This window comes from Geotrypetes seraphini, chromosome 1 (genome assembly GCF_902459505.1).
Source record: "Geotrypetes seraphini chromosome 1, aGeoSer1.1, whole genome shotgun sequence".
In the NCBI taxonomy this organism is placed as follows: domain Eukaryota; kingdom Metazoa; phylum Chordata; class Amphibia; order Gymnophiona; family Dermophiidae; genus Geotrypetes; species Geotrypetes seraphini.
The window spans coordinates 144,103,807-144,130,951 of record NC_047084.1 but is presented as its reverse complement, the minus strand read 5'-3'; the positions used below and the strand labels follow the sequence as shown (position 1 = coordinate 144,130,951).

At 45.4% G+C, this 27,145-nt stretch overlaps 1 protein-coding gene across 1 annotated transcript in view; it reads left to right on the top strand.

Moving 5' to 3' along the window:
- SLC7A11 (solute carrier family 7 member 11) overlaps nt 1-27,145 on the top strand; it is a 156,575-nt gene that overhangs the window by 37,896 nt on the left and 91,534 nt on the right. The window contains exons 4-6 of the mRNA XM_033939248.1: nt 3,436-3,561; nt 5,922-6,021; nt 12,803-12,847. Of these exons, the coding sequence (XP_033795139.1) occupies nt 3,436-3,561; nt 5,922-6,021; nt 12,803-12,847 (271 nt within the window). The remainder of the gene's footprint in view (nt 1-3,435; nt 3,562-5,921; nt 6,022-12,802; nt 12,848-27,145) is intronic.

Genomic DNA, 27,145 nt, shown 5'->3' with positions numbered 1-27,145 from the left:
AAGGTACTGTTTTAAGTGTAGTGTGTGTGTGTGTGTGTGGGGGGGGGGGGTTTCAACCCCCCACTCCCCCCTCAAAAAATACAAAATAGTATCCTGTCAGGGTGCAATTGTCAGGTCGGGTCACCCCCCATTCAGTGCGCGCATTTGTCGTGCGCACAAATGTCGGTGCGCAATTGTCCTGCGTGCATTTAACGGGTCACTGAAATTCAATGCCGGGTCATCTCTGGGCACTAGGCATTGAATATCTAGGTCTTTGGCGGACCGAATGGAAGCCCTAGCTCCGCCCCCCTCCCCTCCGCCTGCCTTTGGTCGGGCAGGAGGCAATCTGAGCATGAGCGGGTGGCACGCGATGATGTCACGCCAGCGGCACCCGTTCATGTGCGGATTGCCTCCTGACTGAGGAGATTGAGAGGAGGCTTTCCAAAACCCGGACACTTTCTCCCCACTTTCTGCTCCCCATTTCCCTTCAATGTCTTCTCCCCACTCTCTCTTCCCCATTTCCCTTTAGCGTCTTCTCATCACTCTGTCTTCCACATTTCCCTTCAGCGTCTGTTCCATTCCTTTCCACCACCACCCTTCCCTCTCGCCACCCCCTTCAGCGTCTTTTCCTTTCCACCCCTCATGCGGTCCGACCATCTCCTCCCTCCTACCTTTGTGGCGTGTTACAGTGTAATTTGTGCAAACCGCCGGAGCCTGCCTGAAGTTGCTTGTGTCTGCGGGCGGAAGTTTCTCCTCTGACGCAACTATATATCCTGTTTTATTACGCATCCTGGACAAAACTTAGATGTTGTAAGTTAGACGATGTGAAAAGATATAAGTGCCAAGAAGGTATCCAAAGTGACAGATAATCACTACAAAGACAAAGTAAAGACCCCCGAACACTCCCCCAGTGTTCACTGACCCCCTCACACCCCCACAAAGATCAGAATAAAAAAGTACATATCTGTCTCCAGAACATCAGCACCTGGTATAGGAAAGCCTAGTAGAGCTGCACACAGGTGTCTTAAATAGCCTGGGGGAAGGGGGGGAGGTGGAAGTGAACCATAGAGAGGAGGACCCAGGCCCATAAGCCACTCTAACCACTACATTTATGGTAGAACATGTGCGCCCACCAACCCCCTACCCCCACCCCTACTCTACTGCCATATATGTGCCACCTGCAGCCATAAGGGCTATTGGGTTGTAGATGGGTATAGTAGGTTTTGGAGGGCTCACTATAACTTATAAGCGAGTTCTGGTGAGACGTTTATCTGGCACCCTTTTTAGGAAGTTCACAGCAGTGCCCTCTAAGGTGCCCCACTGCTCTGTGGCCATGTCTGGGTGTCCAGTCCATTACAGGACTGGCCCTTCCCACGTCCAAACGGTCTTGTTCTGGACATTTGGAACTTGGATAAAATTTTGGTAAAAAATGTGTAAAAATAGTCGTTCTGGCGGCCTGGACAAACAATAGCCTAGACCAGGGGTAGGCAAATCCGGTCCTCGAGAGCTGGAGCCAGGTCAGGATATCCACATTGAATATGTATGAGATGGATTTGCATGCACTGCCTCCTTGAGATCTATCTCATGCATATTTATTGTGGAGATCCTGAAAACCTGACCTGGCTCTGGCTCTCGAGGACCGGAATTGCCTATCCCTGGCCTAGACATATTTTTCAAAAATGGGCATTTTCCCACTGCCAGCTTTGAGCGTCTCGCACCATTCGTCCAAATCGAACTTAGACGTATGTTTTGATTATACCCCTCCACGCGTTTATTTTGTATCCTGCTTAGAACTTGCCGATAATGCGGATATTAATATTTTAACTAACTAACTAAAATATTCAGCGCTGATGCCCACATACCTAATTGGGCAAAAGCAGGAATGCAGTCCTATTTGCCTGTATTGCCAATGTCCACCTAGCTTCCTGGTCCATCCCGCACAAGAAGACCTAATGTTCCACAGAAAAAGGAGCGATCTAAAAAGAAACAAACTGTGGGAAAACACAATGTTCTCGACTTTCCTTCATTTCTTCAACATATCTTCAAGCAATAATTGAAAGACGTAAGAAGACTTGAGGCGGTCCAGAGGAGGGCGACGAAAATGATAGGAGGCTTGCGCCAGAAGACGTATGAGGAGAGACTGGAAGCCCTGAATATGTATACCCTAGAGGAAAGGAGAGACAGGGGAGATATGATTCAGACGTTCAAATACTTGAAGGGTATTAACGTAGAACAAAATCTTTTCCAGAGAAAGGAAAATGGTAAAACCAGAGGACATAATTTGAGGTTGAGGGGTGGTAGATTCAGGGGCAATGTTAGGAAATTCTACTTTACGGAGAGGGTGGTGGATGCCTGGAATGCGCTCCCGAGAGAGGTGGTGGAGAGTAAAACTGTGACTGAGTTCAAAGAAGCGTGGGATGAACACAGAGGATTTAGAATCAGAAAATAATATTAAATATTGAACTAAGGCCAGTACTGGGCAGACTTGTACGGTCTGTGTCTGTGCATGGCCATTTGGAGGAGGTTGGGCAGGGGAGGGCTTCAATGGCTGGGAGGGTGTAGATGGGCTGGAGTAAGTCTTGACAGAGATTTCGGCAGTTGGAACCCAAGCACAGTACCGGGTAAAGCTTTGGATTCTTGCCCAGAAATAGCTAAGAAGAAAAAAAAAATAAAATAATAATTTAAATTGAATCAGGTTGGGCAGACTGGATGGACCATTCGGGTCTTTATCTGCCGTCATCTACTATGTTACTATGTTACTATGAAATTTTGTCCCCATTGATCGTATTAAAATCTAACGGACCCGACACAGGCCGTGTTTCGGCTAACAAGCCTTCCTCAAGGGTCCAGGTTTCACTGCATTAGTGTTCAGCTCTTGTCCTGTCCTCCACATTGGCTCTTCAAGATCTGAAAATCAACTCCAGAATACCAACAAATTAACAACTGGACCCTTGAGGAAGGCGTGTTAGCCGAAACATGGCCCGTGTCGGGTCCATTAAATTTTAATACGATCAATGTGGATCAATTATTGCTTGAAGATATGTTGAAGAAATGAAGGAGAGTCAAAAACACTGTGTTTTTCCACAGTTTGTTTCTTTTTCGGGTCGATATTCAGCAGTGCTACTGGGTTAAATTCGTCGACCTGCTCAGCTTGATTTATCCAAGCAGGGCCTCCTCTGCCCATAAGAACATAAGAATTGCCACTGCTGGGTCAGACCAGCAGTCCGCTCACGCGGCAACCCCCAGGTCAAAGACCAGTGCGATAACCGAAACCAGCCCTACCTGCGTTCGTTCTGGTCCAGCAGGAACTTGCCCAACCTTCTCTTGAATCCCTGGAGGGTGTTTTCCCTTATAACCGAGTTAAACCATTTTGATTATCAGGCCCTGTATTTAATATTTCTGCATGAGAAGTGTTTTATTTTTGCTTACCATTTATTCTCTTTCATCTAATTTCAGCTGCAGTAATGGTGCTGAATAGTCTGAGCGTCAGCTGGAGTGCCCGGATCCAGATTATTTTAACCTTTTGCAAGCTTGCAGCAATTTTGATAATTATAGTCCCCGGAGTTATACAGCTAATTAAAGGTATGTCCTGTGAACCGAAAAGCAAACTCCTTTTCCCCACACACTTATATTCCTCTATCCCCTTAAACCAGGGGTAGGGAACTCCGGTCCTCGAGAGCCGTATTCCAGTCGGGTTTTCAGGATTCCCCCAATGAATATGCATGAGATCTATGTGCATGCACTGCTTTCAATGCGGAAATCCTGAAAACCCGAATGGAATACGGCTCTCGAGGACCGGAGTTCCCTAGCCCTGCCTTAAACCCTCTGCTAACATTAACAAGAAGAGGGCCAGATTCACTAACCTCACGGATCCGATCCGATCTGTTAGCGATCCGATCCATGAGGTTGCCGGCCGCCCGATTCATGATGCAATCATGTGCAAATGGGGGGCGATCGGAATCACGCCCCCGACCGACCGCACGGATCGCTGAACAGCGATCCTGACCCATGCGCAAACCATCTTCTTTGCCTGTAGATGGTCTGCACATGCTTACAGAGCTTTTGAATTTTTTTTTAGCCTTTTTTACTTCGCGGGTTAAAACCACGGGTTTGCACTGCAGGGAAGGGCAGGATAGTCGGGGTAGAGAGCAGGGTGGCAAGAGGAGAGTCGAGGCAGAGAGCAGGGCAGTCGGAATAGACCTGAGTGACTGGTCCTCAGTAGTTGCTTATTTTTTGATCAGCCAGCCCAGTCGGTGTCCCTCATTTTTTTTTTTTTTTTAGTAAATCGCTGCCTATATTTGCATGTGTGGATCGGATCGAGCGCAGATCTGATCGGGAGTAAGGTTAGCGAATCAGGTCGGGGTAGCTAAGTGATCACAAAGTGGTTGTGACACGATCGGAGTCCTTAGTGAATCTAGCCCAAAGTCTTCTAATCAGGGCCAGCTTGTTTAACCTAAACTTCCTGGGCCTGATTCTATAAGCGGCACTTAGGTTAAGCATCCTAATTGTGGACGCCTAGCGACATTTAACTTAAATCCAAGCCTAACGTGATTGTTTTCTAATGGGTTAAACAGCATGGTAATTGATCACGCCATTAAAAGTCGAGGCGCTCTCCGATGCCTACCTGAAAAGGCGTGGTAAACTTAGGTACCACTAGGCATGCGAGTTAGGCCTAATCTACTGGTTCATAGACAGTAGAGCGCAAGACGTCAGCGCGCTGACAATTCGGCGCAAGATAGAAGCTCGCGGGGGGAAAAAGTAATTTTTAAAGAGCTCCGACGGGGGGGGGGGGGTTTGGGGTGGAAACCCCCCACTTTATTGGTTAGTGTTCGCGCTGCTGTTGGAGGGGGGGTGCGGGGGGTTGGAAACCTCCATTATAGCGAAAACGGAACTTTTTCTGATTTTTTTCGGGAAAAGTTCTGTTTTCTCTATAATGTGGGGGAATTCACAGCAGCCGTTTCCTAATGGCGATCTGCACGGGGCAGGAGCGTAGGAAGATCGCTCCTGCCCCGAAAGCCCGCTAGACCACCAGGTAAGGCCGGGAAGGCGGGAGGGAGGCGGGGGTGGGTCAGAGCCGGATATTCGCGGTTTTTCGCCATTTGCGGTCCGGCTCTGCCCCTATACCCCGCGAATCCAGACAGAGAACTGGGGGGATTAAGTAATGCCTCCCCCCACTTCTCCATAGGTCACTGACTCCTTCCTAACCCCCCCAAAATCTGAATGAAGCAGTATATACCCATCTCTAGAACAGCAGCACCTGGTATGGAAAAGCCTAGTAGAACATCACATTGGTGTCTTAAGTAGCTGGTGAGTGGGCTAGTGAGCCATAGAGAGGAGGCCCTTTTATGGTTGAAAGTGTGAGGCCACCCAAACACCAAAATCCCACTATACAGCCATATAGTTGCTACCTGCAGCCATTAGGGCTATTGAGGTGGTAGACAGGTTGGTCTAATAGGTTCTGGAAGGAATTTTGGAGGGCTCACCATACCTTAGAAGGGGGTTCTGGGGAGATGTTCATCTGGTACCCTTTATGTGAAGTTCACAGCAGCCCCACTGCTTGTTGGAATGTTTGTGTGGCCAGTCGATTGCAATATTACCGGTAGGTCCCTCCCACGTCCAAATTATCTGGATTTTGACATTTTGAACTTGAAAGTTTCTGTGGTTGAAAATGGCAAACAATGTTAGGCGTCCTAAGGCTGGACTTCCTGATGGCCAAGACATCTGAGTAGATGATTTTCCCCCAAAAAAATTTTGGACCTCTAGCGGTTTTGAAAATGGACGCTTCCCTGTCCCGAATTGTGAACATCTTGTGGGAAACGTCCTATCGAAAATGGCCCTCCATGTTTCTAGTTTCATTGGTTTGATTTCATTGGTTATATGTCCCATTAAGCGTAACTGAATATGTTACTTTTATGTACTGAAAAGGTATTTCTGTCTTGCAGGAGAAACTCACCACTTTAAAGATGCTTTTGTTGGAAAGGATATCAGTTTTATGGGATTACCTCTTGCGTTCTATTCTGGAATGTACGCCTATGCTGGATGGTGAGTCCTAAGAGCTCTAACTGCTGCTTGAATAGTTTTAAAATGATAATATTAATGTTATTGACACTCTTTCAGATCATTACTTCTATGCTTAAAACAAGCGAGGAGATGCCTTAGGGGTGGGCAACCTGGGTCCTTAAGGTCTACGATTATGTTTAATGTTTATAATCTTTTGTAAGAAAATAAAAAAAAAACAACCAAAAAACTCTGTGGAGTGACGATGTTCCTAAATGGACTTTATTAGAAAGTGTCAAAGTTCCAAAGGTACACTGAAATCATCCACATAAAATAATTTCATCCACATAAAAATAAATCATCCACATAAGAGCCTTAAAGGACCTGGTCCGCTAGGGATACAGGACTCAACACGGTCCGCATTTCGACAAAAAGTCTTCTTCAGGGTCCCTGGGGGTCCTATAAAGGTGAGTACGTGGGAAACAATTGTGTGGTGAGCCGGAAGTGAGACACTGCTTGCATTTGCAATGGAAAGGGTTTCCCACGTATTCACCTTTATCGAAGACTTTTTGTCGAAACGCGGACCGTGTTGGGTCCTGTATCCCTAGCGGACTAAGTCCTTTAAGGCTCTTATTGGATGATTTATTTTTATGTGGATGGAATTATTTTATGTGGATGATTTCAGTGTACCTTTGGAACTTTGACACTTTCAAATAAAGTCCATTTAGGAACATCGTCACTCCACAGAGGTTTTTTTTTGGGTTTTCTCTGGATTTTCTTCTTTGTGGATATTTTGGGGTCAATTCCTTTTGTTTTTATAATCTTTTGTAAATTGCGTAGAACTTTTTGGTAATGTGGTCTATAATTATAATGTTATGTTATGTTACAACAGTGTATCACAAACTGTGTGCCGTGGCACACTAGTGTGTGTCCTGAGATTTCAGGTGTGCCACGGCACACTGGGGAGGAGGAGAGGCTCTGGCTCCGGCTGACTGCCTACAGGACGTGCCTCTCGCGGGTTTTAAAAAGCTTTGAGCTTGGGGGGGGGGGGGGCCGCGTCTGGAGGGCATTTGCACATGCACTGATGCAACACAGTGACAGCGGACCACAAAATGCTCGGAGGCCCTCCAGATGCGACTCTGAGCTCGAGGACAAGAGGTTTGGTGGCGGTGCTGGGGCGGAATGGGGCGGAAAATCTGGGAACCCTATTCTATTTGATACTGTACTTCTGTTCATTAAAAGAGAAGGAAATAACCAGCTCATTTGCTGCTGTGATTTATCTTTGCTGCTGGCAGCCCGCTTCTCCTGAAACCTCGTTACGGGCTTTTGCTGTTGTAGCTTCGTACTAGCGCTGGACATTAAAATCGAGGTCCCCTTCGCAACTCGTTAGCACTCATTAGTCCTGTTTACCAGGCAAACTATTTGTTGCCTTGTGTAGGCCATTCAGTTTACTTACCAAACAGGTGAGGGCGATTGAAACGAAAAAAAAGTTTTGCACACAGACTGGCCTGCACACCTGTTAAGGTCAGATTAATCTTCAGACTAAAGAAATTCGATCATGTATCACCCTACTACCATCAGTTACATTGGCTACCGATGGAAGCACGCATAAAGTTTAAATTCGCCTGCTTCTGCTTTAAAGCGCTAAACGGACTTACCCCTAAATACATAATTGACCTTTTCTCCTTCTCTGCCAACAGACACAAGAGAAGCTCTCATCCTACTTTGTTTCCCCCCCAGTTAAAGGTTGTAAACTGAAAAAACACCATGAACACCTTCTTTCATATCAAGCAGCATTGTGGGGTAAAGACCTACGGTAGATCAACTGCTTTTGCCCACTACTTATGAGGAATTCAGAAAAAGTCTAAAAACTCAACTGTTCCTAAAGTATCTAGACAACTGACCCACTCATCTTCTTTCTCCTCCATAGTGTTTCCTTTGTCCTATTAATCTCTTTCTCCTCAACAACGCATTTCCGGTCCTATTAACTCTCCTCTTCCCCCCTCTTAAATTCAATCAATTTGTACCTCGCTTAATCTATTGTAAACCGCATAGAACTTAACGGTATTGCGGTATATAAACTGTTATTATTATTATTATTATCAAGGTGTTACTCAGCGGACGTGAGAGCGTGGAATGAAGCGCAGGGGTGGTTTGAATGCTTGCAACCGAGTCAAGCAAAACATAACGTTTGTGCTAGCTTGAAAGCGGATTACATATGAGTACATATGCAATACATATTCTTGAATTATGGGTTTGTTGGTTTGTTTTTAACAATTTTGAGTTTCTGATGCAGCCTGTCTTCAGATAACACATGGCCACTTTGGGCCTTGCAGTCCTGTTTCTTTTGCGTAAAGGTTTTAGTGCTTTCATCGCTTGGTAGACTTGGAGCTCCTTTTTTTCTAAGTTGCGCTAGCGTTTTTAGTGCACGCAGGAAATTACCGCGCGCGCTACGCTTCTAGAACTCAATGCTGGCGTTAAGGTCTAGCGCGCGCTATTCCGTGAGTTGAAGCCTTAGCGCACTTTAGTAAAAGGAGCCCTTGGTCCCTGCTCTTTGCCTGCTCTGCATCTGCTCACAGCCAGGTCCACACCTTTGATCTCTTTTGCTGCATAGAGAACAGGGACACTGAGGGTTGATGTTGGACACAGGGGAGGGATAGGGATGGGAGAGGACGGATGTTAAACATGGGGGAAGGATGGAGGCAGGGCAGGACAGAAGAGGGACGCAGAGGGAAGATGGACGGTGGATAAGGAGAGAAGCAAGTGCGTGTGTGGTGGAGAGGCTACAGCTATAGCCTTGGTCCCCTGAAGTTGTGGGTGCAAATCCCGCACTGCTCCTTGGACAAGTCACTTAATCCCCATTGCCCCAGGTACATTAGATAGAGTGGGAGCCCACCGGGACAGTTAGGGAAAATGCTTGAGTACCTGAATAATTCGTATTCCGCATAGAATTGTAGGATATGCCGAATAGAAATTATAAAAGCAGACGAAAAGTCAAAAGGGCAGGTAGTCCTGGAAAGAAGGCAGGATCTGTAGCAGACTGACTTCATATTGGTAGTATAGGTAGTTGCATTTTTTAAAGGTAGGGCTGTTGCTTTTTGAGTCCTGGATATTAGAGCTGCTTTATTATCACAGGTTTTCTACAGAGGTCTGGAATGCGTTTGTGTTTGGTTACTGGAGCTCTGAAGGGGTTCCACCTGCCCTTTATTCCATTCAGCGAGATGGGGGCTGGGATCTTCATTTTTATGCCCAGGGCCCATTCAGTCCTAGCTACGCCAATGCTTCAAATCTTACAATAGTTTAGTAAATGGCCCTCTATTAGTGTGTTTTTCTCAAGAATATCTTTCTACATAAAAAGCGGGTGCAAATGTTGACGGATACATCGTACCTTTGATAAGCTGCAAGGGGAAAGTATCTTTCTGCTTTCTGTTTCAAATGTGATGCAAAGGCCATAGGCTTTGTGTCAGTCCAGAAAGTCTGAAAACGGCCCCCTGTTGATGATATGATAATATATAGAAATAATTAAAACTGATTGTAATATGATTGCAATTCCTACCCCTCTCACTTTCCCTCCCCCTTTCAACCCCTCTCACTTCCCTCCCCTTACAACCCCTCTTACTTTTCCTCCCCTTCCTCCCGTTTTCTTCTGTAACATTCCCCCTCATGCATTTGTAATGCGCTGAATGTCCAGCCTTCTTTCGATGTGAACCGCCTAGAAGTCGTCTGACTATGGCGGTATAGAAAAATAAAGTTATTATTATTATTATTATTATAAATAAGAAGACAGAAAATACAAGTCCCAAAAGGCACGGTTAGCGAGATCTTACACAGTCGCTTGCACTTTCGCCCTTAGAAGCTGCAATTGGTGCAGAAGTTACAACCTTCGGACAATGCAACGCGCCAAAATGACCAAGTGTTCTTCAAGTGGCCCCCAAGATCACCAAACATTACTTTGTGTGATTTTTTTTTCCTTTGGGGGGTACGTGAAAGACAGACCCCCCCTCTTTTACAAAGGTGCGCTAAGCTTTTTAGCGCGTGCTACACGCTAACGCATGCATGCTATCCTGTGGACACGTTAGTGGCGAGCGCACGCGTTGATTTAACACATCCATAGACTATAACGGGCGTGCTAGCGTTTAGCACACGCTAAACCGAATAGCGCGTGCTAAATCAGCACGCGCTAAAACGCTTAACGTGCCTTTGTAAAAGAGGGGGGTTGGTGTTCGCTATTATTAGCATGTAAGGACCCCCCCCATAACTAATTTTATGGGGTTCTATGCATTGTGGAAGTTGTATACCTATTTGAAGTTCTTTTACCCAGCGGTCTCAAACTCAAACCCTTTGCAGGGTCACATTTTGGATTTGTCGGCACTTGGAGGGCCTCAGGAAAAATAGTTAATGTCTTATTAAAGAGTTTGAGACCACTGAGTTAAGGGGAACGGTTAATCCGCTGGCTGGGTTGGAGGGCAGAGGGAAGAACAGGACAATCAAGCCATTGTGACATCACTGATGAGGTTGGCTCTTATTGGTGGAATGAGGCATTATGACATCACAATCTCAGCTTTGCTTCCCAAAGACAAACAGGATGTCATGGATACAGTTAAGCCAGTGGTCTTAAACTCAAACCCTTTGCAGGGCCACATTTTTGATTTGTCGGTACTTGGAGGGCCTCAGAAAAAATAGTTAATATCTTATGAAAGAAATGACAATTTTGCATGAGGTAAAACTCGTTATAGTTTATAAATCTTTCCTTAATTGCTTCTGATAATTTCAGCTATATGCAGCTGAAAGGAGTGCAACATGCAGAAAGTGAAAAACTATCAAAGTATCAACTGCAAGAGACAAGATTTTGGACCAACTATTTTGAGGCCCTCGGTATTATAAAGAATGATTCTTTGTGGAAAACTTGTGCCTTAAGTGTCCGGTGGTCGCGTCCGCAACCCCCTTCAGCTCTCACCTCCTCCAGCACCGGACACACGCACAAGCTGCACTGCCTCCGGTGGTTACCTGACGTTCTGCAACGTTGCCCGCCTCACTGCTGTAACCTCACCCGCAAGCGCTTTCCTGCGTCTGTAGGTGATTGTGAGGTGGAGTGGAAAGGACAATTGTGTACAGATGCAGGAAAGCGTTTGTGTGAGGTTACAGCAGTGAGGTGGGCAACATTCCAGAATGCGACCGCCGGCCACTTAAGGCACAAGATTTCCAAAAAGAATCATTGTTTATAATACTGAGGGCCTGAAAATAGTACCTGGCGGTCTGTTTGTGGCCCCCGGGCCTTGAGTTTGAGACCACTGATCTACCCTGATGCAGCTGGATGAAACACTGGCCACTGTTGCATATGGGTGGGGCCTTATGCATCTTGGCCAATCAGAGTCTTAGGCTCCTCCCTGGTGCATCCCAGGTTGTACCATGGAGGAGAAGGCCCGCCATTTTGAAGAGATGGACCAGCTGGCCGGAGGAAGTAGGCATCCCTCTGGCAAGCCATCTGAAAATAAGGTAAGGGGGAGGGGTCTTCAGAGGCACAGGGAGGGAGTTGTGTGCCAAGGGGAGTTGGCACACAACTCTGGAACCAACTCCCCCCCCAACTTAGACAACAGAACTCATTATTAACATTCCGTAAATCGGTAAAGACCCTCCTCTTCAACTAAAGATCTCTTCTGTCTTCTCCCCCCCTTACGCCCCACCCCTCCACTCTCCTATCTCCTTCCCAAACTCCAGTATAACCCTCTCTTACTATCTCCACTAACAAATTGTACCTAAACGCATATAACTTTCCTTAAACTAAACTACTGTATTTCCCCCTTCTCTCTTTCTGCTATACTCTCCCTGTATTAAATTCTCTCCAAAATCTATAAATCCAATCACTAAACCTGTTGTATTACTTATATGTCTAGTTACTCTCCACTGTGTATGTTCATTTGTAGACCGTTCTGAGCTACTGGGAGGACGGGATAAAAATCCAAATAAATAAATAAATAAAATAATTAAATTGGGGGTGTCGGTTGGGCGGGAGAGATTGCGCATCTCTCCCGCTACCGAGAGGAGTTGGGGGGAGGGTTATTTGGCAGTGGCAGACATTGGGCATCTCTCCTGTTGTTGTGGTTTTTTTGTGCGATGGGCACATGCAAATTTGGCAAGTCTTCGCTACTGTCCGCCAACCTCATTTGCATGAGCGTTTTTTTGGAGAATGACTCGCTTTTATATTCCTATGAGCATCGTAGCATTTAGCGGCACGCTAAATCGGCTAGCGCACCTTTGATTTCGGTTCATAGTCAAAAGCGCGCGCCGACAACCGAGCGCAGACAACTGAGCGCAGGACTTATTTTAAAGGGGTCCAACCCCCCCCACTTTACTTAATAGAGATCGCGCTGGCGTGGTGGGGGGTTTGGGAGGGTTGTAACCCCCCTCATTATATTGGAAACTTAACTTTTTCCCTGTTTTTTAGGGAAAAAGTTAAGTTTTCAGTATAATGTGTGGGGGGGGGGGTTACACCCCCCACTCCCCCCCAACATGGCAGCTTGAGGCAGCGCGATCCCTCCCCCCCCACAACCCCCATCAGAACCCTTTAAAATACGGGTTTTCTTTGGCACGATCAAGACCTGCGCTCAGTTGTCTGCGCGCCTTTGTCCTCGCGCGCTTTTGACCCGTCACCCTCGATTTGTATAGGGGACTGGACTGCTACTAATCTTATTGTTCCACTTGTTGTACATCTGTCCGTAGAGGTACCGCGTTGAATGCAGATGTGCAGCTGCGCTCCTTCTGGAAAAGTAGGCCACTCTCTCGCACCACGTGCATAATATACTAATTACTGTTCATTTGTCCTCAGGTTTTACCTCAACTTTGTTACTGAAGAAGTGAGAGATCCGGAAAAGTAAGCACTTCCTACTTTGTTTCAGCACGCCAAGCCATTATTTTCAACACTGGAGCTCCCGGATCGCCTTGACTGAGGGCTTCTTGCACTGTGGTGCGCTAAGCATTTGAGCACGTGCTAACCATGCGCTAAACGCTAACGCGTGCATGTTAGCCTACGGAGGCATTAGCGTTTAGCGCGTGCGTAGATTTAGTGTGCGCTAGACGCGCTCTAAAACGCATAGCGCACCTTATTAAATCAGGGGGTACGTTTTTTTTTTTCTCATTCCATTGATACAAAAAAAAAAAAATCCATTAGAAAATCAGGTCCCTCGTTTGTATCTTGAAAAGAAAAAAAATTATCCCCTAAAGTTAAGCATCTACCTCAGCGTACCTATCTTAATTAATTAATAGGCTAATTTGGCACTGATAATTGGAATGTTGCTACTATTATTACTACCACTATTTATCACTTAAAGGCACGCAGCGTTGTACATTTTGACATTTATAAACGGTCCCTGCTCAGAAGAGCTTACACTCTAACTTAGACAGACATGACATAGAAGGTTGGGGATGCAGAACCCAAGGTGAGAGGAGTTAGGGGTCAAAAGCACTCTCAAAGAGGTGGGCTGACATTATACATGGTCCCTGCTCAGAAGAGCTTACAATCTAACTTGGACAGACAGACATGACATAAAAGGGTTGGGGATGCAGAACCCAAGGTGAGAGGAGTTAGGAGTCAAAAGCACTCTCAAAGAGGTGGGCTAACATTTATAGATAGTGCCAGCTCGGAAGAGCTTACAATCTAACTTGGACAGACAGACTCGACATATAGGGTTGGGGATGCAGAACCCAAGGTGAGAGGAGTTAGGAGTCGAAAGCAATATCAAAGAGGTGGGCTGACATTTATAGACAATCCCTGCTCAGAAGAGCTTACAATCTAACTTGGACAGACAGACATGACATATACGGTTGGGGCTGCAAAACCCAAGGTGAGAGGAGCTATACTGCAAAACCCAAGGTGAGCTATACTCACTCGAGGAGCGCAGAGAGAGGGGAGACATGATAGAGACATTCAAACATCTCACGGGCCGCATCGAGATGGAAGAAGATATCTTCTGCTTCAAGGGTCCAGCGGCAACAAGGGGGCATCCGTGGAAAATTAGGGGCGGAAAACTGCATGGGGACATGAGGAAATTCTTTTTCACTGAAAGGGTGGTTGATCGCTGGAATAGTCTCCCACTTCAGGTTATTGAGGCCAGCAGCGTGCCTGATTTTAAGGCCAAATGGGACAGACACGTGGGATCTATTCACAAAGAAAGGTAGGGGAGGGTCTTTGAGGTGGGCAGACTGGATGGGCCGTGGCCCTTATCTGCCGTCTATTTCTATGTTTCTATGTTTCTATGAGTTAGGAGTCGAAAGCACTCTCAAAGAGGTAGGCTGACATTTATAGACAATCCTGCTCAGAAGAGCTTATACTCTAACTTGGACAGACATGACATAGAGGGTTGGGGCTGCAGAACCCAAGGTGAGAGGAGTTAGGAGTCAAAAGCACTCTCAAAGAGGTGGGCTTTTAACTGGGCCTTGAACACTGCCAGAGACGGAGCTTGACGTAGGAATTCGGGCAACTTGTTCCAAGCATATAGCGTAGCAAGGCAGAAGGGGCGAAGTCTGGAGTTGGCCGCCGAAGAGAAGGGCATAGAAAGGAGGGACTTACCAGCTGGGTGGAGCTCAATGGGAGGGGGTGGGGAGGGAATAATCATAGAGATAGTGAGGGGCAGCTGAGTGCATGCATTTATAGGTAACTCAGAGTTGTCTAAATTGTATTCAGAAACGGATGGGAAGTCAATGAAGTGACTTACTATTTGGGTTTTTGCCAGGAATTAATGACCAGGATTGGCTACCGTGAGGGCTAAATGGACCACTGGTCTGACCCAGTAAGGCTATTCTTATGTTCTTAATTAGTACCTTGTAATTGATATTGATTAGACTTAATTCAATGGTAGATGCCAACTTGGTAGGCGTCTACTACTTTGTGGTAGGTGCCTAGGCCAATGCTCCTCCCACAAAGTAGGCATGAACGTGTTTTTCACGATCATGAACGCGTTTTTCACGTAGGGGCCTGTTTTTGACTTAGGCATCGGCATTTAGGCCAAGAAAACCTTGGTATAAATATCGTGGCCCTGTTTCTATAAAGTCTGCCTAAAGGTTAATCGTCAATTTCGGCACCGTTTCTATAAAATTGTGCGCCTATTACAGAATCGCGCTTAGCATTGCCTAAGCGTGCTTAGGTGGCGCTCGGCGTCCCAACATTTAGGCGTCCCTAATTTCTTCGCCTAAAGCAGGGATCTCAAAGTCCCTCCTTGAGGGCCGCAATCCAGTCGGGTTTTCAGCATTTCCCCAATGAATATGCATTGAAAGCAGTGCATGTACATAGATCTCATGCACATCCATTGGGGAAATCCTGAAAACCCGACTGGATTGCGGCCCTTAAGGAGGGACTTCTAGACCCCTGGCCTAAAGTTAGACGCCCATATCGGAGCCTAACGGCACTTAATTTACAGCGGTGCCTAACTTGAAAGCATAAGAACATAAGCAGTGCGTCTGCCGGGTCAGACGTCCATCACGCCCAGCAGTCCACTCACAGGGCGGCCCATCAGGTCCAGGGCCTGTATAGTAATCCTCTATCCATACCCTTCTATCCCCTTTTCCTTCAGGAAATCATCTAATCCCTTCTTGAACCCCAATCCCGTACTCTGTCCACCCCTAACCAAGCCCACTTTTTGTGTAAGCGCTTTGGGCCAGTGACCTACTCTTTTTAGAATTGTGTTTTTCAAGTTAGGCACAGCCCAAAGTTTCAAGTTTCAAGTTTATTGGTTTTTTAATATACCGACCATCAAACAAATATCTGGACGGTTTACAATATATATAAAACAAGATAAAAGTAAGATAAAATATTAAGTATTAAAAATAAATATGGGTACATATATAACATAGACAGGACAAACTTGAAAGTGAGGGTAAAGGGGAGGGAAGGGGAAAGTTACATAGTGAAGAAAAAAATGAAGAGGAGCTTCTTTTAGTTCATAGCAGATTAATGCCGATGAATCAGATGACTAAGTCCAGTCTTCAGCGTTGGACGGTCCCGGGGACCCTCCGTCGTTTTGGCATCGGCGCAACCAGTTGCATCGGTTGGCCACCTGGGAGGCAAGAGATGCGGGAGGGTCTCGTAAGCGAAAGATGAAGTTCTTGAATATTTGGGAGCCATAGCTGCACTCCTCGCATCCAAAGGGACGCAGTGAGGTTTTACGATGGGTGTCCTAAACTTGGCGCTCAGTTTGTAGGGATGAGAGAGCAATGGTGGGGCTGGGTGGAGAGTACCACCAGGGGGGGGGGGGGGATGGGAGATGTTTTGACAGGTTTTGGCATTTAGCTACAGGTTTGATCTTAGGAATAGTGTGTGTGTGGGGGGGGGGGGAGCGGGGGGGGGGGGTGGCTCCTTCGGGGCTCATCAGAGTCCAGGGCCCCGGAGGGCCTTTCCGTTACCTCTGGCCTCTCTTGTCCTGAGTATAGTGGAAGGGGGGGGGGGGATTTGATGTTATGACTCTTATCCTGTTTATGTTTGTTGTAATGTTCTTTATGATGCATCATTGTTGGTACTGTGAACCATCTGTGTGCCTTTTTTTTGCCACCCTTCTCCTGCAGTGCGAGCCCATGGTTTTAACCCGTGGGTTTAAAGCGGGTTAAAACCACGGGCTTGCACTGCAGGGATGGGCGATCCCCGGTGGCAGCATCCTCTTCCCCTTCGCCAACTCGACACCAGGGATCTCCCTTCCTCCTCCTCCTCCTCCTCGGATCCCCCGATGAAGGGGCAGTAGAAGACAGCAGCGAGCTCCGTTCAAATAAAAGGCACTTCTTTAAAGACGCTCCGGGACAGAGGCTCGCAGAGAGGCAGAGCGGCAGCAGCCCGCACGGCTTTTGAAACTAGCAGGAACAGGAGAGTTTGGGCAGAGAGCAGGGCTTTGACACGCAGCTCTTGATTGGTAAGGCCCGACTTTAGTGCAGGATGAGGCGGTCGGAGCCTACAGCGAGTGATTTCCTGCACTCGCCGGCGCTCCGGCTGCTCTCTCATAGAAACATAGAAGATGACGGCAGAAAAGGGCTACAGCCCATCAAGTCTGCCCACTCTGCTTACCCATCCCCTGTCTATGCCCTAATGACCCAATCTCCTTATCTTGACCCTCGTAGGGATCCCACATGGGTATCCCATTTATTCTTAAAGTCTGGCACGCTACTTGCCTCGACCACCTGCACTGGAAGCTTGTTCCAATGGTCAACCATTCTCTCTGTGAAGAAATACTTTCTGGTGTCATCATGAAATTTTCCTCCCGCTGCCCTCTTCAGTCTCCCCCCACGAAAAACCGTATTCGCGGTTTTTCAAGATTCGCGGGGGTTCCTGGAACGGAACCCCCGCGAATATCAGGGGAGTACTTTACTCAAAAGAAGGCACAGAGCAGAGAAGTCACCAGCCATGTTCAGGATCGATAAATGCAATTTTTATTCGTGACAGCCACTGCAGACTCGACACTGACAGTGTTTCGGCCTTTGTCAAGAGTCTGTATTCTATATTAAAATCCCTCATCGTATGGCTGACGAGGCGGACCCCTGTTATACACCCAAGATAAATCCAAGTTATCACATCTGCTCACTTTGCCACCAGCATTCCATTCTTCAAATAGGACATTACATTACATTATATGATCTTTTATATACCGTATAACCTTATTTATTCAAAACGGTTCACAGCTTTAAGAGTCTGAGACAATCTCAGGAAATGTACATAGTGATAGATTATTATGTCCTAATCATGTATTACAGAAATTTATCAAATAAATAGGTTTTCAAAAGTTTCCTGAAATGTGTATATGATACAGCGTTGACTATTAACCGATTAAATTCCTCGTCTCTGATTGCTGCCTGAACTGAGAATAACCTATCAAAAAAATTTTTGTATCGACATTGCTTAGCAGAAGGGAAAGCAAAGTTAGATAAAAGGCGATGGGACCGTTTTTTTTTCTCCCCCCAATAAATTTTATTGTATTTAAAAAGTTAATTTAAAAAATACATAAAATATAAACAAAGCAATATTTAACAATTACAAAGCTATAATAATGTATACTGAAATATACCGTTTTGATGTAGCCGGTTCAAAGCGATCCCTTAGATAATTTGCAGTAAGACTATACAACACCTTGTAACATAGGCCCTCTTTTACCAAGGTGCGCTAATCGATTTAGCGGGCGCTAAATGCTAACTCGTGTATGTTAGTCTATGGAAGCGTTAGCGTTTAGCGTGCGCTAATCGGTTTAGTGCACCTTAGTGAAAGAGGGGGATAGTGATCCCAATTTGAAAACGACCCTGGCCTCTATCGGAAGCCAGTGCAGTTTCCGATAAAAAGGATTAACACGATCCAATTTTTTTTTTTCCGGTTAAAAATGAACTTGACAGCTGTATTCTGAATTGATCGCAATCTACGCAGGTTACTCTTGAGACCGGCATAATAAATGATATTGCAATAGTCAAGAGAGCTAAGAAGCAAGGACTGCACCAGCAATCTAAAAGCAGAGTGGTCAAAAGTAATAATAATAATAATAATTTTATTTCTTATATACCACCAAAGCCATGGAAGTTCTAGACGGTTTACAGTAAGAAGAGCTGGACAATCAGCGACATAGTTACAATGAAGAATCAATGAATACAAGTACAAAGAATGCAAATACAATTCTGGAGGCCACATTACCAAAAAGATGTGCTGAGAGTTGAGTCAGTTCAATGAATGGCCACCAGGATGGTCTCGGGACTCAAGGATCTCCCGTATGAGGAAAGGCTGAGTAAATTGCAGCTATACTCACTCAAGGAACATAGAGAGAGAGGAGACACGATTGAGACGTTCAAATATATCACGGGCCGTGTCGAGGTGGAAGATGATATCTTCTTTCTTAAAGGTCCCACGGCCACAAGAGGGCATCTGCTGAAAATCAGGGGCGAGAAATTTCATGGTGACATCAGGAAGTATTTCTTCACCGAAAGGGTGGTTGATCATTGGAATGATCTTCCACTGCAGGTAATTGAAGCCAGCAGTGCCAGATTTTAAGAAAAAATGGGATAGGCATGTGGGATCTCTTGGGGGGTGAAGTTGGGGGGTGGGTCATTAGAGTGGGTAGACTTGGGGGGCGCTAGTGAGCGCGAGCACGGATGGCAGCATAGCGTTTCGGCTCCGGAGACCCACTTATTAGTGCCTCGAAAAACATCAATAATACTGCACGGTAAATACTAAATTTTGGCTGACCTTACGATTGCAATGTCTGTGCCTAAATCCGGAAAGCGCAAAAGCGCTGAACCGGCCTCGCCGCACAAGCAGGTTGCTGAGAAGGAGGAGGACGTGACGTCGGCCATCTTAATGGAGCTCCGTGGCATTAGGGAGCTCCTTTCCGAAACTAGACTCGATGTCTCTGTGATTAAGGAGGACCTCACGAATTTAAAAGGGGACTTCTCTAAAGTTCTTCCTCGTATTGAGGTTTTGGAATCGAAATCAGTCGCGGTCGATGAGTCACTGAAATTACTTCGTCGGCAGTCTGCACGTGTTCCTTTACTGGAGCGTGCTTTGGAAGACGCTGAAAACAAGGCCCGGAGAAATGGCTTTCGTTTACTTGGATTGGCTGAAGGGAGGGAGGCTTGCGATATTACGGAGTTCCTGGGTGCCCTACTGCCGCAGCTCCTGAAAATTTCTGACACTCAAAAGCTGGAATTTGACAGTGCATATCGTGTTCCACAACAGCGCCTTCAATCTTCCCGGTATCCCAGGCCGATTGTGGTTACCATGCTGCGCCACAGTCAGACCATGCTGATCATGCGTAATGCTAAATTGCATGGCCCGATTATATTTGAAGGCTCCAAGCTTCTGTTTGTTCCAGACTTGGCAAAGGAGACTGCTAAACGCCGCAAGCAATTCCTGGCATACAGGCCTAAATTGAAGGACATTGGTGCAAAATATGGTGTCCTATTTCCAGCTCGTATGAGGGTTACCTATAATAATAAAACCACTGACTATGCTGAACCTGCCGCCTTGGCTGAGTTCCTCGAGTCTGTGCAGCCTTCCTCCATCGATAAGACTTGAGTTGTGGGTCTGTCATGTCTCTTTTCTATCCTTCAGCTGGTTGTATTCCTGTTTGTGTTGTTTCATGCTTAGACTTTGCATTTCATTCATAAGTGATGTTTTTTTTTTATTGCCTGTTTCTCGGCTCCGGTAGTGGGGTCGCTGGTCTGCCTGTGCCACTCACTAACCCATAGGCCATGTTAGCCTTTTTGCTAACTTTTCACACTGATGCAGAGCATGAACAATATTTTATTTCATTTTCGCAGGGATTTAGTTCTGGTGTTTTGTACTTGTACATTTGTACCCATATTACTACATACAATATGACTCCAATGCTTGTTGTATTTTACTCTGCTTTCTCATGTCTATAAAATGTTTATCTCTTAATGTTAAAGGCCTTAATAATGTGATAAAGAGGTCTAAGATTTTGAGGTATGTGGAGAAATTTTCCCATGATATTATTTTGTTGCAGGAAACTCACCTCTCTGCATCAGAATCTGCCAAATTGGTTCTGAAAGGATTCTATCCTGTATTATTCTCTGCAGCAGTTCATAAAAAGGGTGGGGTTGCCACTTTTTTGAGAAGACGTTCTGATTTTGTTCTCAATTCTAACACTTGTGACGGCGGGGGAAGATGGGTGGCCGCTCACATGTCTATCAATAATCTTCAGTTGAGTGTCGTCAACATCTACGCGCCTAATGTGGATCATCCACCATTTTTTGATGAAGTCGCTGATATGATTACTTCTGAGTGTGGCTCTCACTACATTTTGGGGGGTGATTTCAATATGATCTTGAACCCTCTCCTTGACAGGAAATCGACTGTCCCTTATCGTAAGTCGAGATCCTGGTTCAAACTGCAAGACCTGATGGCACAATTGAAGTTAGGTGACCCGTGGAGAACTTTGCACTCTGCTGATTTGGACTACACATTCTACTCTGCTCCACACGCCTCCTACTCGCGTATCGATTTCTTTTTACTCAGCTATAATCTGATGGCTAAAGTGGATTCTGCTGACATTGGAGAAATAGCAGTGTCAGACCATGCTCCAATCTTCTTGTCCTTTGCTAATATTGGAGCCAGACTAAATAGGAGTGTCTGGCGTTTCAACTCATGTTTACTGTCCGACGATCATTTCATACCTGCTATGCAGAGTCGTATTAAAGAATTTTTTGAGCTTAACCCGGTGGAAGACACAGATTGGATTACCACGTGGGACTGTTTTAAGGCCTACATCAGAGGTCTGATTATTTCATTTTCTGCGGTTAAGAAAAAGAAACTACTGGAACAGGAATCCATTCTTCAGAAGAAACTACAGAACGCTGCGATCTGTCACAAATCTCATCCGCAGGATCAAACTTTGCTGAATTCTCTACGAACTGCGAAATTTGAGTACAACTTATTGCTGAGTTCTTCTGCCGCTAAAGAAGTATTCATGAAATCAGCTCACTACTATGCCAATGTTAATAAATGCGGTCATCAATTAGCGGAATATGTTAAAATTAAATCGGAGCGTACTGTGATTCCGGCCATCCGGGATGATGCTGGGTCATTGTGGCTTAACAACGCCGATATCTGTGCTCAATTTCATCATTTTTACGCTGAATTATACTCTTCAGAGGACCCGGATCTACCTTCTATTGAACCATTTTTAGATGCGTTACCACACAATACTCTGTCAGATGAGCAGAATGTGATCCTCTCGTCTCCACTGGCTGTAGAACACATCCTTGAGGCTTTACACTCTATGGCCACAAAGAAGGCTCCGGGGCCGGACGGCCTCACAATTGAATTTTACCTTGCTTTTCAAGACTTGCTTATTCCATTTCTACTCCGTCTCTATACTCACATGATTGATACTGGTCTAGTCCGTGGTACTTTCACGGAAGCAACGATTATTGTTTTGTTGAAACAAGATAAAGATCCTCTTGATGTCAAGAATTATCGTCCACTCTCTTTGATCAACACTGATGCGAAGATCTTTGCGAAAATTCTCGCCATCAGATTGCAATTGGTTCTTCCTGCACTCATCCATCCAGATCAAAGCGGCTTTATGTGTGATCGTTTATCATCAGACAACACTAGATTGTTCTCGCACATTATTCTCCAAGCTCAACAATCATCTTCTCCACTAATTGCAGTATCCTTGGACGCGGAGAAGGCTTTCGATCGCATAGAGTGGCCTTTTGTTTTTGCAGTCTTGAAATGGTTCGGCTGCTCGGACAGGTTCATCTCTATGGTGAAGGTTCTATACATGAGCCCTACCACTTCCATTCGTATTAACGACTCCTTCTCTACTGCTTTCCAACCTACTCGAGGGACAAGGCAGGGGTGTCCTCTTTCCCCGCTGCTGTTCAACCTTGCGCTGGAGCCGCTACTCATGGCCATTAGAGCTGATCACTCCATTCGTGGATTCCAACATGGGGAGTTTCAAGTGAAGCTGTCAGCATATGCGGACGATGTGTTGTTATATGTAGATCCCGCTTCTTTGCCTCAAGTTTTTCTCTTGTTGGATAAATACTCTCGAGTATCTGGCTATAAGCTCAACATCTCCAAGACCGAGATCTTATCCTTGAACGGTTTGGTTGATCCGGCTTTCCTTCAGTCTCTTCAGTTACAGCCGATATCTCCTAAACTCAAATACCTGGGTGTTTTTTTCGGCCCTTCACTGGAAGATATTCGAAAATACAATTCTGAATTGCTGTTTCAGATTGCCACCTCCGCGACGGAACGCTGGTCTCCCCTTAAACTGTCTTGGTGGGGTAGACTTGATACCATCAAGATGATATTGACGCCTAAACTCAATTATGTTCTCTCTATGATGCCATTCTTGTTGGACTCTAAGATATATGCTAAATTGGAATCCATTTTGGTTTCGTTTTTGTGGCAAAAGAAACCTCCCCGCATTGCGCTGAAGAAACTTAAGGCCGCTAAGGAACATGGTGGTGTGAACTTCCCGAGCTATCTTGATTATCATTTGGCTTTTCTGGCCCGACAGGGTTCGAAATGGCTGCTTGAGTCTCCTCCTGACTATCTGCCGTCTTGGCTCTCATTGGAGCTCAGTTTCTACTCAGCAAATCATTTGAAGTACGTATCTTTCATGGCTCGTAATCACATCATGGACACCAATGCAATTTTTTCTTCCACAAGGGCTGCGTTACGAGCGGTTGATAAATGTGCTGATGTTGCTTGGAATTCGACTTCCCATTCCCCAATATGGAATAATCCACTTGTTCAGATTCAGGGGAAATATATGGAATGGAAATCGTGGATAAAAAAGGATATTTGGTCCATTCAACATGTGATGGTGAATTCTAAACTGATGTCATTTCCTCAACTCGCCTCTACTTATCAACTACCGACCAATCATGGGTACCGTTGGCTCCAGCTTTGTCACTGTTTATTGTCATATTTGAAAGATCACCCCTTGACACTAATGGCTCCTTCCATCTTGCATTGGTGTGTGTCTTATAGCGGAGCCAAGAAGGAAGCATCGTCCTGGTACCGGATCCTGCGTGACGATAAATTTCCTGCATATTCACCTATTCAAACTGCTTGGGCGGAGGCCACTAACACTTTCTTCTCCCCTAACACGTGGAAATTGATTTGGGTCTCTGCCAGAAAATCTCTCAAATCCTCTGCCATGGCCCAACAAATGTTCTTTCTCCTTCATAGGGCTTACTGGACCCCACATAAGCTCTCATTAACTGGTAATAAGCTGTCTAATAAATGCTGGTCTTGTGGGGTGGGGATTGGCACTTTTGCTCACATGTTCTATCACTGCCCTAATGTGTACGAGTTCTGGTCTAAAGTGTGGGGGCTTATATGTGAATACTTACCTATTACTTCTTCTCACTCCTATGCGACGGTGATATTTGGCGCATATGCCTTACCCGATGTGTTGGATATGTACCAATCTAGACTGCTGTTTTGTTTGCTGCAACTAGCGCATAAATCTATTCTGTCTAATTGGAAGGACTCTGCCTCTCTTGGTGTTGATTACTGGTGGAACCTGGTGTGCCTCTACGCAAAATTTGAAAAAGTTGCTGCTGAGAAATCTAATTCTTTGCTTACCTTTAACAAGATTTGGGCTCCCATTATAGACATGTGCTAGACACCTCTATTTTGTACCACTATTATACTCTGTGATAATTGATGTTTCTTGCTGGATGTTGTTTTGGCTCTGTATCATGTTGTGTTTATTGCTTTTGCTCTATTTTATTTTCTCAGTGTTTTCTTGCTAAAATTTCAATAAAAACTATTGAACACAAAAAAGAGTGGGTAGACTTGAAGGGCCGAGGCCCTTTTCTGCCTTCATTTTCTATGTTTATAAGAAAAAGCTGGACAATCAGCGACAAGGTTACAATGTAGAAGCAATGAATATCAGTGTACAGAATTGGAGAAATGATGAACGGACTAGGAGAGGTAATGAACAGACAAGTTCTTAGGTAACAGATCGGTTGAACACTTTCGTTTTTACTAATTTTCTAAAACTAAAATAGGAGGATAATGTTTCCCAGCCAATCGTTCAGTTTGCTAGAGATCTGTCCAGGAATCTTTTGTAACGGCAGGCCTTTATTGTTGGGTGGGTAAATACGTGGATTCTACGTGTGGGCCTGGTAGTATAACCCAGATTAAAGTGGGAAACCAGGTATGAAGGGGCCAAACCAAAGATTGATTTGAAGTAGAGACAAGAAAATTTAAACAAGACTCTTGCTTCGAGGGGCAGCCAGTGGAGTTTTTGATAATGGGACTTATGTGTTCCCATTTTTTAAAACCGAAAATCAGGCGTACTGCCGAATTTTGAATAATTCGGAGTCTGTGAAGGGTTTTCTTGAAAGTTCCCAAATAAATGATGTTGCAATAGTCCAGCATGCTTAGAATAGAAGATTGCACCAGTAAACGGAATGATGCTGCATCAAAGTATTTTCTGATGGTTCTTAGCTTCCATAATGTCGAGAAGCATTTTTTAGTCAATAAATCCTTGTGAGAGTCTAAAGTAAGGTATCGGTCGAGAGTCACTCCTAGAATTTTTATGGAATCGACAATAGGGAAGTCCTGACCATTCAAGGAGAAGGGGACATGATCGAAACATTCAAAATACTGAAGGGAATAGACTTAGTAGAGAAAGACAGACTGTTCACCCTCTCCAAGGTAGGGAGAACGAGAGGGCACTCTCTAAAGTTGAAAGGGGAAGGAAATTCTTCTTCACCCAGAGAGTGGTAGAAAACTGGAACGCTCTTCCGGAGTCTGATATAGGGGAAAACACCCTCCAGGGTTTCAAGACAAAGTTGGACAAGCTCATGCTAAACTGGTGAGACTGGACTCATTTGGAGCACTGGTCTTGACCTCGGGGCTGCCGCATGAGCGGCCTGCTGGGCAGGATATACCATTGATCTGACCCAGCAGCGGCAATTCTTATGTTCTTATGTCTTCATCATAAGGCGTATGGAGACAGACTTAAAGATCTCAATCTGTCTACTTTAGAGGAAAGGCGGGAGAGGGGAGATATGATAGAGACATTTAAATACCTACGTAATGTAAATGCGCATGACTCGAGTCTCTTTCATTTGAAAGGAAACTCTGCAATGAGAGGGCATAGGATGAAATTAAGAGGTGAGAGGCTCTGGAATAATCTAAGGAAATACTTTTATACAGAAAGGGTGGTAGATGCATGGAACAGTCTCTTGGAAGAGGGGGTGGAAACAGAGACTGTGTCTGAATTCAAGAGGGCCTGGGATAGGCACGTGGGATCTCTCGGAGAGAGAAAGGGACAAGGGTTACTGCAGATGGGCAGCTCTATGACCTCACAATGCAGGTGCACAGTGCCTTAGCCTATAGGAAGAGGATATGCAAATGTTAAGAGCCTTAGCCAATAGGGAGAGGAGGAGATGGATGCTGTGGATGGGCCATTTGGCCTTTATCTGCCATCATGTTTCTTTTGTTTCTATGTATGGAGCATAACTTCCAAAGTATGGAGAAGGCGATGGTTACCTCAGATGCATCTACTTTTGTTGATCCTGAACTTGGCTGGTGACGTCTCTGCTCTGCGACTTCCTTTGTGTTTTGTAAAAGTTAACAGACAAGTGGAGTCAGTCACCGTCCAGCGGGACATACGTTCTTCACGATAATCTTAAGAAGGAAGAAGAAAACCGATTATTTATTTTGCCTTGTTTAATAATTTAAAAAGCTAATACTTTTTTTTTTTTTTAATTAATGCTTATGCCACCTATCTCCTGAACTGACAAATCTGTTTGATGGAAGTGTTGCAGAATCAAGAAAGCTGCTAATTGCTCCACAGTTTCTGCACATCCAAATGCAGAAAATGCTGCGTTGTCGTTTCTTCTAACCTGTAAGCCAGCAAATGGGAAGAGGAGCCTAGTAATTAAATATTGGAATTCTATCTCAGAAAAGCTCTGTGCTGATTAGGATACTAATTATTCACAATACGAGCCCTGTAGAACTTTTTTGGATAAATTGAGGTCTACAAAATCCTGAGTGGTACAGAATGGGTAGATGCGAATCGATTTTTCACTCTTTCCAAAAGTACAAAGACCAGGAGACACTCAACGCAATTATATAGAAATACTTTTAAAACAAATGGGAGGGTTCCAGAGGTGAGGCGGAAAAATTATAGACGTGAGTCTGATGGTTCTGGGCACAATGGTATAGATCAGTGGTTCCCAACCCTGTCCTGGAGGACCACCAGGCCAATCGGGTTTTCAGGCGAGCCCTAATGAATATGCATAAGAGAGATTTGCATATAATGGAAGTGACAGGCATGCAAATCTGCTCGATGCATATTCATTAGGGCTAGCCTGAAAACCCAATTGGCCTGGTGGTCCTCCAGGACAGGATTGGGAACCACTGGTATAGATTATAGGCGGTATAATATCTAATATAATAAAATGCTAGGCCACGCATGCACACTTCCTATGCGTGCGCTGGTTTTCCGTGACCTGTAGCGACCCATAGGAAGTGCGCATGCACGGCTTACGGTCTGGCCTGCTCCCTGTTGAAAGATGCAGCGGTGGCTACTCTCACGATCCCCGCCTGCGTTCCCTCCCTTCCTGTACGTTGGCCGTCCCCGCCGCCGTCGTTTCTTTGCACACCAGTGCTCCATTATTGCTCTTGGCGTCTCCCTTATAGTAACTTTGCCGTCAC